The sequence below is a fragment of the Chlorocebus sabaeus genome, chromosome 28, assembly GCF_047675955.1.
Source record: "Chlorocebus sabaeus isolate Y175 chromosome 28, mChlSab1.0.hap1, whole genome shotgun sequence".
Taxonomy (NCBI): Eukaryota; Metazoa; Chordata; class Mammalia; order Primates; family Cercopithecidae; genus Chlorocebus; species Chlorocebus sabaeus.
The window spans coordinates 13,761,609-13,775,809 of NC_132931.1; the positions used below are offsets into that span (position 1 = coordinate 13,761,609).

The following is a 14,201-nucleotide window of genomic DNA, read 5'->3' on the forward strand; positions in this document are numbered from 1 at the left end:
TCCAACATTACCCGCCACGCTGGCACCAACATCACAGGGTCTGGACTCCAACACCACGTGAGATAGATTTTTGCCAATTACAACACCTACCCTCAGTTACACTAAGAACAACGGTGTCTCTTCTATTTTCCCTACTAGAAAAAAGCTAAACCCCTTACTAAATCAAACCAAGCAACTACCCTAGGAAGCACAGAAACAAAGACAAAAGTAATTTGCTGAATCCTTTTCAAGACTACTTGAATTTAGTGCAGATTACCCTGGATGTTTACTCACATATTTGAGTTGTTTTCTAAACAGTGAGTAACTTACAATTTTTATAAAATGACAAGAATCTACGAAAGAAGAAACGCATCTGTGAGACCTCAGGATGGTGAGACGCTGCATATATCCAGCTAAGGGAAACTTTGGGAAGGAGAAAGAAGGGAACATTAAGGTGAGCTACAAATACTTATTCAGTTTTACGTTTTGTCAGAATAAAGAAAGAATAAGCAATCGTAAATGCATTCTGACAGCAAAATATATACAACTGGTCCTCCATATGTGTGGATTCGACCAACTGTGGAAAAAAATATTCGGGGAAAAAAAATTGCATCTGTATTAAGCATGTACAGAGCTTTTTCTTGTCATTCCCTAAAAACCACAGTGTAACAAAACAACTGTGAATGTAGCAATTACATCGTATTAGGTACTGTAAATAACCTAGACAGGATTTAAGGAACCCAGGCAGCTGCGCAGAGATTACGTGCAAATACTACACCATTTTATGTCAGGGACTTGAGTGTCCATGGATTTTGGTGTCTGCGGGGGGGTCCTGGATACTGAGGGAAGAATGTATTTTTACTGACATAAATGACTGGTTATTTCTCAAAGGAACACAAACTCCCTGCATCCAACGAGTCATTTCCCAGGTCCCAAACCAGAAGTCAACACCTGGGCTCGATTCCATCCTCTAGCTAATAGTTTGTAACTATTTCTAATCTTCAATTTCTCATTTTGTAAAAAAGTGACATTACTCAAATTCAGGAAAGGTATTAGATTGAGGCAATCAAAAGGAACCTTTCTTTCCCAAAAGCTATCTTTCCACTGCCAAAATGCTTGTTCTACAGGAAATCTCCCAAGAGACCACTGCAGCTGCAGGAAAAGAGACCCAGGCAGCTGCGGGGATGCCCCCGGGGCGTCTCACCTGCACCAGCGCCTCCTTCATGGCAGTCCAGTTGGACACCCGCCAGGCGCACTCCAGGACGAGGTAGGGGTTGATGTGGCCTTTGGACTGGCCGTACTCTGTCAGGGCTTCCCACTGGTTCAACTCCTTGGAGCATCTGTAAGACCACAGGTCCAAGAGCAAAAGCTCAGTCACCAGCACACTCAGGCATTCACAGAGGCAGGGATAGGGTTTTATGGCAAATTTCCATTCTACAGAAGAACAGCACAGCAAGAGTGGACTTCTGCGGGACACGGAGGTGCGTTCCGTTGCGGGGTGAGCCCCTGGATGCCACAAACCACCTGCTATTCAGCAGCGGGCCCAGAGCACTGGAGCCAGGCACAGTTTACCGCTTCTCCAGTCAACCTGTTTAATTACTCAAGGCTTTAAATGCTGGTCTGGGGTTTCTGTTTGTTCTTTACGTGGCCACAAAGTAGCAAAGCTCTCTTTAAAAAACACTCATTACAAGAAAAAGTCAGATATTTTTTCCCGGTTCCCTCAACTGATTCATGCACACGTCAAGCACTGTGTTCGGCTTACCGAATCCAGTGGTCTTCCCAGAGCTGGTATTCGGGGAAAATAGCAGGGGAGGCATTACTCCTCTCATGTTCTTTTTTGGCTTTATCCATTGCCTTTTCATAGGATTCTTGTGCCTAAAAAAGAGTTAATGCTTTTAAAACACTGTTTAACTAGAAACACACCTTTTCTTTCTTTTTAAATTTAAAACTTAGAGAACTTTTTTGAGATGAGGTTTTGCTATGTTGCCAAAGCTGGACTCAAACTCCTAATTCCTGGGCTTAAGGGACTCTCCTGCCTCAGCCTCCCTGAGTGGCTGGGCTACAGGTGCATGCCTGCACCTGGCTAAGAACACAACCTATTCACCGCCAGGGCCCAGTTGTCGAGAGCAGGCTGAATCTCACACCTGGGAGCACGTGGAGCTCTTCTCCAGGAGCACTAAACACCCACAGCTCTCTGTTCAGAGACAGAAGAGGGTGGGATTCCCTGAACAGAATGGAAGAAGGGGAGGCTGTCCAGACATGGGATTAATTTCTCCATCCTTTAGTGATCGGAGCAGGAGCCACAAGGCCACATCTGCTTCTGGAGCTTCCACGGCACAGCACCCTACACAGTGCTAGGAATCGCACCCTGAAACAGTGGCCCACGCCACACTGAAGGGCAGACACAGGGAGTAAAACGTAAGCAAAAACAAAACCTATCGCTTCCAACAGGACCAACAATGGGAGAGAAAAAGCATCCATGTTGGCATCAAATGCAAAGGACTTCTTAGGACTGTGCTTTAGCTCGTGTCATACACGTAGGCGTCCCTTAAATGCAGACTTCAGTCACAGGGCCTTTACATGCGGGACTGAAATGCTTTAAAATGTATTTAAATGTGAACTCTGGGCCAGGCGCGGTGGCTCATACCTGTAATCCTAGCACTCTGGGGAGCTTAGGGCCTGAGGTCAGGAGTTCCAGACCAGCACGGCCAACATGGCGAAACCCCGTCTCTACTAAAAATACAAAAATTAGCCGGGCATGGTGGTGGGTGCCTATAATCCCAGCTACTTGGGAAGCTGAGGCAGGAGAATCGCTTGAACCTGTGAGGTGGAGGTTGCAGTGAGCTGAGATTGTACCACTGAACTCCAGCCTGGGCGACAGAGCAAGACTCCATCTCAAAAAAAGAGAACGTGAACTCCGACTTGAGGCCATTTTATTAAAGAACCGTTATAAATGACCTCTCATTACGCACCCAAGCCCGTCAGTGGTCTGAGGTTTACCTGCTCAAAGAACCCGTGCTGCTCGTAAGCAATTGCGGTCGCCGTCTCTGAGTACTTGCACCGCTTCTGCCACAGACCAGCCCACATATCTTCCTCTTGTAACAGGGAGTAAAGCTCCGCAAGGGAATCCAGTATCTCCTGAAAACACAAAGCAAGGGTCCTGAGTGCTCAGGACAGGGACTTTTTCTCCCCCTCTAAAAATGCAGTTTCACTGTGTTGTCATTTGAAATCATTTGGAAGCAGTATTTAAAGCGTGGAGTCACTAGCAGGGAAGAGGTAATTAACAGACTGAGGCGCACCCTCACCTGCTGCGGCGGGGTGATGCTCTCCTGCTCATAAAACTCCGTTGTTTGCTTTGGCTTAATCTGAAGACTCAGACCCTTTTCAAAAGCCTGGTGCTCCAGCATGAGCGTGGACCGGAACCACAGGTTGTGTGTTTTCCCCAGGTACTTCAGGACGCAGGGTCGGATGGGGATTGGCGGCACGCACTGGGACATGGCTTCCACAAAGCAGTTCAGCGCGCTGGGCTGGCAGTCACGCTGCACCTGGTGACTGCCGCTGCACAGGAACGGACTTATCTCGCCCGCGAGTGCCTGAAACCAAAGCGCATGTCATTTAGGCCTTCATTCGAAAACTGGCAAGTCTTGCTGTCTCTCTCGATGCATCTGAGAATACCTTTCCTGATTCACTCTTGAGTGATAGCCAGCGGTTTCTGCATTCTCTGAAACTTGTTCAAGACTGTGTTTTTTTACGAATACTTATTAAAAGCTAAAACTACAATTTTCCAAAACAGGATTTTAAAGATACACTCACATGCTGCTGTCTGTCAGAGAGGATCTTCCACAATCTGGGGAAAAGCTGGACCCACGTCTTCTCTGCCAGCGTCGTGGAAATGTGGCACAGCTGAACGAAAGCGCTGAGCAGCGCTCCAGTCTATGAACAGAAAGACAAGAACAGGCTGAGATGGCCACGGGCTGCGGGTGTCTCGCACACCCATGCTCAGAAGACACCCATGATCCGTCTCATACATTATTAGACACTCCTCCACTTTCAAAGTTTCAGAGATCTAAGAAAATGCCATGTTGGAGTAAAGACCACGGATCCTGAGTGGTGGAAAGCCACACGCACTTAGCAGCCAAGCCCAGGCATCCCAAGGGACTCAGCAATGGCGCCAGCATTTGTCCTTAGTTTTTAAGGGGGTTTCCTAACACTACTGATCCCATCATATCCAAGAAGGACAAAAACACTGACAAGACTGAAGGAGTAACTCAGAGGGACACAGATGTCACCGAGACCGAGGCCCAGGCCACTGAAAACAGGAAAGTGAAAACACACGTATATGACATAAACTATTTGCCAACAGGTATTATTCTGAAGAACAAATCAAGAACTCAAAGTTCAGTCTCTGCAATTGGCAGCAGACAAGAGGCAGGAGAAAATGACTGAGATGGACTGAAACAGAACAGAAGAGAACGGAATGGACAGCAAATCCACAGATGTGTTTATCTTGTCCCAGGCCTGTTGTTTTTGAAGATCTGATCTGAATTAGCTGCCAACATTCCTTCTTAACAGCCAGGTTTCTAGTCTGCCTGAGGCTGCTCTAGCCCACAGGAGACACCCTACATGGCATCCGGCAGGAGCGCCAGGGGCCGGGGCACATGCTGACAGCTACACAGCCCCTGCTGCCCCAGCATGGAGGCACAGTGCCAGGGATGTGATTAGGCGTTCATCTCTCCTACAGCAAACCCAAGAGGGGAAACCACAGGCACGTTCATGTTTCTACTAAAAAGAGACACCAAGGATACAAATCGTTCAAGGAAAATGGGTGAAAACATCTAGATAAAGAACGCTCCTAAATATCTGGCATCAGGCTGCCCTGTGAGGAGGGCTGTGATGAAGTGAGTACAGTTCCCCTCACATGGTCACACACTTCACCCTGACCAGCCTGTCGGGGGCTCTCAGCTCCACGTCAATTTAGCGAGGCCAATTGCTGGGGAGAACCGAAGGGCCCAGCGAGGTCACTGACCTGCTGATAAAGCTGCTCAACTCCAACTGTGGGGGTTTGGATCAGAATCCCAAAACACAATCCTAAACGCCCTAACCCCAAGTGTTGAAATCCTCAAAGGTCAAAATCCCTGAAAATCATCATCACAGGACAGCTGCATCAGGTCAGAAACTATGACCTGCTATTGTCTGCATGGTTTAAGGACATGCTTATGGGTGCCATGTTCATGGAGTCAACTTGACTAAGGAACGCCTGGAAACCTACCTAGTAAAGTATTATTTCGGGTGTGTCTGTGTATGTTTTAAAGCATTTTAAAATTATTTTTTCCAGCATTATATTTTCGGGATTTCAGAGGTTAGGAATTTTGATCTTTAGGGATTTCAACATTCGAGATTACAGCATTCAGGATTGTGTCTCAGGATTACAATCGGCCTCCGCTCCCCAAGTCCACAGCTTGTTCTGATGTACACACCGTCCCAAAGAGGTGCAGAGGTGAGGACCCCGTGGTGGTCCCGCAGCGTCAAAAGAGCCCAGCGAGGGGTTGCTGCCTCCACAGGCTTCTCACAGGGAACAATGGCCAGACCGGGAAATGAGGTGGAGAACGAGCCTGTGGGCCTGGGGTGAGGACCACCCTCTCGGGATTTAGAATCCAAGAGTCTAAGAAGAGCCGGTGGCACCTGACCACTTCACAAAGCAGAGGAGCTCCAGGAAGGAAAACGTCAGGGCGGAAACAACAAACACAATGATTTGTAATCCCATCTTGCTCCATGAAAAATCTCAACTCCCATAAATACACAGAAGATGAAATAACACACCACCACTCTCTCCAATCTCCCCGCCAGCCCTGGCCGCTTTACCCCGGCACCCATCTCGCCTCCTGAGGGATTAGCACTTCTTTCTGTTCATTATTTCCCCTCACTAGAGCGTACAACCTGCTGAGGAACAGCTACCACTGTGTTTCCGGCGTCCAGAACATCACCTGACACAGAGCAGGCTCTCAGTAAAAAGATGCTGAAATGACGAAATGAGATCAAAAGTAAAAGGTGAACGAGGAAAATGGGACACAAAAGAACCCAAGGAGAAGGGAAGAATTAAGTCACACCCAAGTACTCTGAGAGCCACACCCTGCTAAGAGGCGGGCACACCCTGTCAGAGCGGCCCAAGGACATGCAGCAAGCGGGTGGCACACAGGGCTCAGGGGCAATGGTGTGTCCACCTGTGCTGTGCACTTAGTTCGAGGGTCTCCTCTGTGACACACACCTAGCGACAGTATGGCTGACGACATCTGCAGCTCTGGCCCGAGCAATCCTCTCACAAAGAGTGACACAGATGGGCGCTGAGACTCAGGCCATGAAGCCTCAGATTAACAGAAGACCATGGGGACACCTGCAGGCAAGATTCTCTGTGAGATCTGCCAAGATTCTCAGCCACGTCTGGTCTAACCCAGCCACCATCCAGAGAGCAGCCACAGCCCCACAGAGGACGTGGAGGTGTACAGCGGGGACCAATTCGGCCAAGACAAATATCTTAATGAGTAAAACCAAATATCCCGACCCCTCACATGACGTACTGCTGGAACTTCCTCTCCTGATGGCACTCCCACCAGGCGCTGAGGATAAAACTGAGGCGCAGGCACCTGACGACGAGGTGATGTGTCATGGTGACCATCAGCCAAAGGCAGCCTTCGGGCTTCAGGACATGTACTTACAGCCCTTTTTTCTGGTGGTGGCAGCAGTAGGGACAGGGGTCCATTAAGGTGCCTGTAATCCCAGCACTTTGGGAGGCCAAGGCAGGCAGATCACCTGAGGTCAGGAGTTCAAGATCAGCCTGGCCAACATGGTGAAACCCCGTCTCTACTAAAAATATAAAAATTGGCCAGGTGTGGTGGCAGGCACCTGCAATCCCAGCTACTCGGGAGGCTAAGGCAGGAGAACTGCTAGAACCTGGGAGATGGAGGTTGCTGTGAGCGGAGATCGTGCCACTGCACTCCAGCCTGAGCAACAGAGTGAGACCCTGTCTGAAACAAACAAACGAAGTGCCTGGCCCATGACATGAGAGCTATCACTCACATCTATCAGGCTGCTCTGCTTCCCGCTCCATCCCACAGAAAAGCAAGATGGGTGTTTATCCAAGATGACAGTGGTGTCACTCAGGTACAAGTTCAAAGACTGATCCCACGCACAAGTTCAGCACAGGTCACCAAAAGATTTTAATGTAAAAATCACTTGTGAGAAGTAGTTCATGCTTTTTTCCCACCTAGCTCCTGATATGAACAGAATAATTAGAATAACCACCCAGCTCTTGAAAGAACAGAAAAACACCTCCTTATCAAAAGTAACCTGGGGTACGTGGCGCTTCAACCAGTCCTTCACAGTCATGACGTAAAACCAGTCAGACCCGTCATTTACCTGAGAGTTTGTAGAAGCCAGAGTCTCTACCTGGCTAGATTTCAAACACAAACGCACCTGGAGGCCCCCACTCCAAGTGGGCTTGATTTAGCAAATTAACTCATTTCTCATTTTCTCCTCTTTTAGTGCAATTGAAAAATAATCCAACATTATTATGTCTCCTCACACATTTTTTGCACACAGTGTTACTGTTTCTTTTAAGAGATAGTGGTGGAGAAATTAATTTTTTTCCTATTTTCTCCTATAAGACACTGTGACACTCCCAAATCTCTGGTTCACGCCTGTAATCCCAGCACTTTGGGAGGCCAAGTTGGGTGGATCACTTGAGTCCAGGAGTCCAAGACCAGTCTGAGCAGCATATCAAGACCCTGTGTCTACTAAGAAATTAACAAATTAGCTGGGCGTGGCAGCTCATGTCTGTGGTCCCAGCTACCTGGGAGGCTGAGGTGGGAGGATCGATTGAGCCCAGGAGACTGAGGCCACAGTGAGGTGTGACTGCCACTACACTCCAGGCTGGCTGACAGAGCAACATCTCATCTCAAAAAGAAAAAGGAAAGAAACAGAAAAAGTTACACTGCTGTGGAATGATCCTGATTTAGGCTTTCAACCATCCATGGGAGGAAAGCAATGAATCCTTTCCAAGCTGATACAGACCTTCACTTCTCGGAGGGTGTCCAGAAACTTGTCGTGCCTGTTGGTTAGCATGTGCAGCTGGTTTCCAATGTCCTTTTCCGAAAGTTCTTTGGTTTTGGGTGTGCTGGTCTGATCCCCAGGAGCTAGTTCAATGTCTATCTCTACATCCTAAGAAACAAAGCAGCAAGCAAAACCAAAAAGTCAAAGCCTTCAAGAAAAGCCAATAAACACACCTCCTGTAGACTTCTTATTACAATTTTGGCAAGTAAAATTTGTGTTCATTTCCTGGAAGTGTGCAAGTCTTTAAATAATCTTCCATCCTAAAATAAAACCCGGATTAACTAGACCAGATCTCTCTCTCTTAAAAAATAACTATAAAGAAGCCACCACTGTGCTTTCATATTTGGGTTGTGAACAGCAAAATTTAAAAGAATCAACTTAAACAGTAAAAATAATAAAGATTAATGGAATCAGAGTCTATCATTTCTCAAAATGCAACATGGTCGCCCAGCCGCCTGGCTTGCTCAGACTGAGAATCGCCTCCGGGCCACGGCGGAGCGTGTTGCTGATGCAATGCTTTATATGACTCTTCCCAGAAAGGAATACACCTTATTTCTGTCTGAAGGTTTGGAGAAGTCAGTCAACACTCAAACTACTCCTTGAAGTCAGGTATCGACAATTTGGTGTGTGCCCTTGAAAACGAAGACCTTCAGAGTTGGCAATTTATTTCACACAGGAAGAGAAGGCCAAGTGCCCAGATAATCTAGTGTTCCAGCAACAGGAAAAAAACTTAATTCAAAAATGGTTAATGAGTAGACATCCTGCACATGGAAGAGGGAATGCACCACCCCTTTTAGAGCAAAGAGGGTGCCGGGCCCGCCTGCAGCACAGGGTGACTGTCTCCTAAGACGCAGCCTCCATGCGGGCTGAGCCTCCAAAAACCAACGACCTTAAGGAGACACAGTCTACAAAAATCCCTGCCAGGAACAGTGGCAGCCACTTCTTCATGGAGGACAGAGAGCCACCAAGACTAAGGCATCAGCCTCGGGACAGGTTCTTGGAGGAGCAAAGGCTCCCTGCTGCCTGTCCCGGGACTAAAGAGACATGGGTTCTGAGCAGGCTGCTGCAGGAACCAACTAGAGCCCCAGCCCCTGTGTGGCAGGCAGCACTCCCCCAGGCAGCGCTTTCTGTAATGAACACGGGCTTTTCTCACCCGGAGAGAAAAATCACAGCACAGGGAAATGTTCTGTTCTCAACAGTACTATCTCATGGTAATGTGATCCATCTCGAAACCAAATGGCAGTGCAAGATGCTTCTCAATTCTAACTAATTAAAAAAAAAAATCTAGCTGAACTTAGGTACCACATTCGGAGCTTTCAGGTATACAGGTTTTTATACCTTGTTCATGCCCGAAACAAATCTAAAGCTGATACAAAAACTTCTTCTGCAGGACCGAGGATTCTGCCCATGGGGCACGGGGCCTCACCTCCTCTCTGGGATTCTGCCCGTGGGGTGCAGGGCCTCACCTCCTCTTTGGACTCGCTGTTCTCCCGCTCCCGGGGCTCCTGCTTGACATGCGTCACCATGGCGAAGGCGGCACGGTCATGGCTATCGGCCAGGTTGATGACGTTGGTGATGGACGGGAGCATGGCTCCTTGGCAGCTGGTGCCAATGGGGGTGCTCTTCTCACACACAGCCAGGAGCAGCTGCAAGGGGTGCGGAAAGGAGACAGAACCAAGGCATGCGTGTGGCATTCAGGGCATCTAGACTTATCTCCCAGATGCCCCTCACTTGGGCACCTCTGACTCTGCAGGTCCAAGTATGAGCTCAGCACCTTTTCCCACCTCTCCTCGACCAGATGGGCTTCTTCTTCTCCATCCCCTCCAAGGCATTGTCCACATACAGAAGACCTCTGCTTCACTCATAGCAGACGCCACGCCCTGCCACTCTTAACTCCTGAACACCTAGGCAGCGTCTGCTCCCACCTCACCCCTGGACTCGTCCTCCTGAACCATCTCTTTCCACACAGTGGCCCTTTACCCCGGTCCACCCACCCATGGCTTCCCGCAGCCTCAGGCGACAGCGCAGGCTCCCCCGTGTGAGTCACCAGCCCCTATGTGACGTACTGAAGCTCCTGCCTGCCTCTGGAATTGGGCCACTCCCCACTCCACCATGCTTCCCCATGGGCCGTGCGCACACTGCCTGGCTACGCCACTCTTGCCGTCTTGGGCAAATATTCCCTGAGCACCCACTGGGTGTCACGGAGGCCCTGCAGACTCATCTGTCGATTGCACAGAGACGGTGTCCCCTGCCTCAAGGAGCTGAAGTGTCAGAGGGAAGGACACAGGCAGGCACGTGCTCACTGTGGTAATGTGGCCAGGAAACAGGGTGGACTGACGGAATTAAAGGGAGCTGCACATTAGCCTGAGTGGCAAGAGTGAGGCAAGTTCAAGAACACAGAAGGCCAGCACACTGGAGACGGATGCTGGAGGGAGAGAGAGACGAGATGGGGATGCAGGGAGAGGCGGGGGGCCAGTCACCTGGGGACCATAGCCTGGAGGCTGGATTTTATGCCACGCACAACGGAAAGAGTATTGTTACCTGCTTTATTAAGAATAATTTTGTAACGACAGAGAAAACTTATCAGTAGGAGAGGAGGTGGTTGAACACTAAGCAAACGGTTCCCATCGTCCTAATGAGAGATGGCGGTGTCCAGTGGGCCCTGAACTGTCACCCGCAGTGAGGGAGCAGATGCTCAGGGGCAAAGGAAGGAGGGAGTAGAGGACTCCTGGCTTGTGCCCTTCCCCTGACCAATTCACATGGACCTGCCACAGCCAATATCTGGTCTGTCTCTGTATTTTTAGCACCTGACCCAGTGCCTGGCACTGAAACGCTTGCCCTGAAGTCTTTATTTCTTCCTAGAGATCAGAAGCAGGTTTGTGCTGGAGATTTCCAATTCATCTCAGTGTGTGTGAACACCTCCTGGCTTTGGAGCCCCCACTCAGAAAACCCACAGCTGCCCCCCGGCCACAGATGTGAGCCGAGTCTTCCTACCTCAATGCACTGCTTGATCCAGAAGTGGTTCCCCATGGCTTCCCAGTTCTGCGAACAGGTCACATATAGCAGGCGCTCATAGACACGACGTTTCATGGAGTTGTCAAAAACCTCGAAAAACTTTGCCCTGATGAGTGGCTGCGCACAGCGCAGCCCAGAGAGAAAGGCAGGCTCAAGTTTCGCCGTCAGCTCGCTGCCAGAGAGCGTCTCATCCCTGTAACACCAAGTCAGAGAGAAACAAGACGATGGACTCCCCAAGCCATGTGCAAACAAGCAGAAACAGGTGGATGCAGACGTGAACTTGCTGAAATGCCACTAGGAAAACCAAGGGTATCTTACAAATCGTGGCAGGCTCATGCAGCATTATAACAAAAGGTCCTTTAATGACACCAAAGTAGGTCACACAATTTAGTATTTAAATGAATATTTTAAACTTAGGTATGAGTAAAAGATTAAACTCATGGCTGGCTCGCCGGGAGCACATTAAGGACCAATACATGTAATACTTGATTAATGGCTGTAATTACCTGTAGACATAGTTAACAAGATCTAAAAACTGGGCATTTAATTCAAGGTCTTCCGGAAAGCGTTTCTCTATGTAGGTCATCATCTTCACAAGCAAAATGGACTTCTCCCGGAGTGTAGGTGTCTGTATGAAATTTGAGAAAAGACGCAGTTAAAAGTATTTCAACCATCTGCTTTAGTATTTTTTAAGCTCCTACAATTTTGTCAAGCACAATAAAACAAGGTCATTCCTAAACAGTAAGGCAAAGATGGCTTTATCTTTGGATGCTTAAAATCAAGACATGCCAATACAATTTTCATAGGGGCTACAGCTCATTTTAGAAAGAAAGCAACTATAAATTATAAAACAAATCAGAAGTTTGCAAGCATCTCACTAAGTGAAATGATAGTCTCTATTATTACTTTTAGTATTATTTGTCTTATCTTTATTGCCATAAAAAGGTAACAAGGTTCATTTAACTTTTTTTTTTTCCTAAGTCTCTCGCCGTGATGCCCAGGCTGGAGTACAGTGGTGTGATCTTGGCTCACTGCAATCTCTGCCTCCTGGATACAAGCGATTCTCCTGCCTCAGCCTCCTGAGCAGCTGGGATTACAGGCATGTGCCACCACATCTGGCTAATTTTTATATTTTTAGTAGAGACGAGGTTTCACCATGTTGGCCAGGCTGGTCTCAAACTCCTGACCTCAAGTGATCTGCCTGCCTCGGCCTCCCAAAGTGCTGGGATGACAGAAGTGAGCCTTCATTTAACATTTTAAGAGGAGCAAAGCCACATTAAGATGAGCAACTCAGTTTCTATTTAACATCTGTTAATTGCAATGAAAAAATCCTTTTTTTTTGGAAAGGAGTCTCGCTCTGTCGCCCAGGCTGGAGTATAGTGGTGTGATCTCGGCTCACTGCAAGGTCCACCTCCCAGGTTCACGCCATTCTCCTGCCTCGGCCTCCCGAGTAACTGGGACTACAGGTGCCCACCACCACACCTGGCTAATTTTTTGTATTTTTAGTAGAGACGGGGTTTCACCGTGTTAGCCAGGATGGTCTCGATCTCCTGCGTGATCCGCCCGCCTCGGCCTCCCAAAGTGCTGGGATTACAGGCAAAAATCCATCTTAATCAAGAAAAGATGCTGTGAGTGCAATTACAGCAGACAAGAATGTTTTGCTTCAAGTTTCAGAAAGACCAAGAAGTTGAGGCTTGAATTTTCTTTATTGAAGGGAGATCACATGGCACACCGTCCCCGCTCACCTGATTGGCTGCCATAGGGGAGTTATTCTTGACCCATTCTTCCACGATTTTGACCACAGCCCGGAGGATTTTGGCATCTGGTGATTTTTCGATGAGGGATGTCAGGATGGCCTGGATGAAGTTCTTCCGCATCTCCATGCTCATCACTGCCAGGCGCGTCTTCACCAGCTCCAGACTCAGCATCACCAGCTCGCTTGTACCTGCTCGCCCCAAGAAAGAACAAACCCACGGGTCTCTACACATTGATTTAAACAGGTAGCCACTCAGCCTCGCCTGGCATGCTGGGTTCTGCCCACTTTCCCCCTCAATGTTTTCTCCTGCAACTAGAGCTCTGGGATTTGAAGCACTCATACGTTCTTATGTGCATCTTGAAAGTGTAGCCCTCTCCGCAGGGAGAGGGATGAGGGAACTGACGGACCAGTGCAGGCGGCCCCGGCCTCTCCACACCCAGCTCTGAAGTCCTAATCATGGCCCCTGTACTCTGAGGTGCACCCAGAAGCCATGCCCACCACAGCCCCTGCCAGGCAGCCCCATACCTCCACAGAGCATCCAGATTCCAGGAGCCCACTGCTCAGCTCTGGAACCTGTGACTTAACTCTTCAGAAACAGCAACTCTGATTAAGCAATCTCTGTTTCATAGTAAGCACTGGTAACTCTCAGTGGTGAATGCAGCATATAAAAGGCCAACTATTTTTAAACTTCTGTGTTCTTACATTCACAGACTTTAAAACTACGTAGGGGTGTGTGTGTGTGTGTGCGCGCGCGCGGGTGAGAGACAGCGAGAGAGTCTCAATCTTTTGCACTGACTGAGTGCAGTGGCTATTCACAGGCGTGATCACAGCTCACAGCAGCCTCTAACTCTGGGCCTCAAGCAATCCTCTTGCCTCAGCCCGCTGAGGAGCTGGGACCACATGTGTGCCACCACACCCAGCTTAATAACATTCAATTTTTAACAATGAGTTGTTTTTTAAACTCCTACATTGAAGAGCAAATGGTAACGAATGACAACCAAACCACAGGACTTGGTGAACGCACATTCCCTTTAGAGTTCAGTCCTAGCCTGCACAACAGAGTCTGTTCTCTGTTCATCAGAGTCTGAGGAAAGGCCCCCAGTGGCCAGCACATCACCTGAGGTGGCTTCGGTGCTTCCCGACGCTGCCTGAGGGTTTAAATGCTCCCGGACCATCTTCTGCAGGGAGCGCATAAAGACGGAGATCAGCCGGTCTATGTAGCTGGGGTTGTTGCTACAGGCAGACTTGAGGATCATAAGGGTCCCTAAAATGTAGAAATTGCCAGGTGTTTTACAGAACAGGAACCACCACGAAAAATGAGTGAAAGCAACACATTATTTAAAAC

General features: G+C 48.6%; 1 protein-coding gene across 13 annotated transcripts in view; it reads right to left on the minus strand.

The window, feature by feature from the left end:
* Positions 1-14,201, minus strand: part of TRRAP (transformation/transcription domain associated protein) — a 136,081-nt gene that overhangs the window by 33,989 nt on the left and 87,891 nt on the right. For all 13 annotated transcript variants that reach the window (XM_008018692.3, XM_008018689.3, XM_008018680.3 and 10 more), the window contains 11 exons: positions 13,974-14,120; positions 12,846-13,045; positions 11,607-11,728; positions 11,080-11,293; positions 9,552-9,731; positions 8,047-8,193; positions 3,793-3,912; positions 3,285-3,572; positions 2,980-3,117; positions 1,742-1,854; positions 1,184-1,319 (listed from right to left, as the gene is read on the minus strand). In XM_008018692.3, coding sequence (XP_008016883.1) covers positions 1,184-1,319; positions 1,742-1,854; positions 2,980-3,117; positions 3,285-3,572; positions 3,793-3,912; positions 8,047-8,193; positions 9,552-9,731; positions 11,080-11,293; positions 11,607-11,728; positions 12,846-13,045; positions 13,974-14,120 — 1,805 coding nt within the window. The remainder of the gene's footprint in view (positions 1-1,183; positions 1,320-1,741; positions 1,855-2,979; positions 3,118-3,284; positions 3,573-3,792; positions 3,913-8,046; positions 8,194-9,551; positions 9,732-11,079; positions 11,294-11,606; positions 11,729-12,845; positions 13,046-13,973; positions 14,121-14,201) is intronic.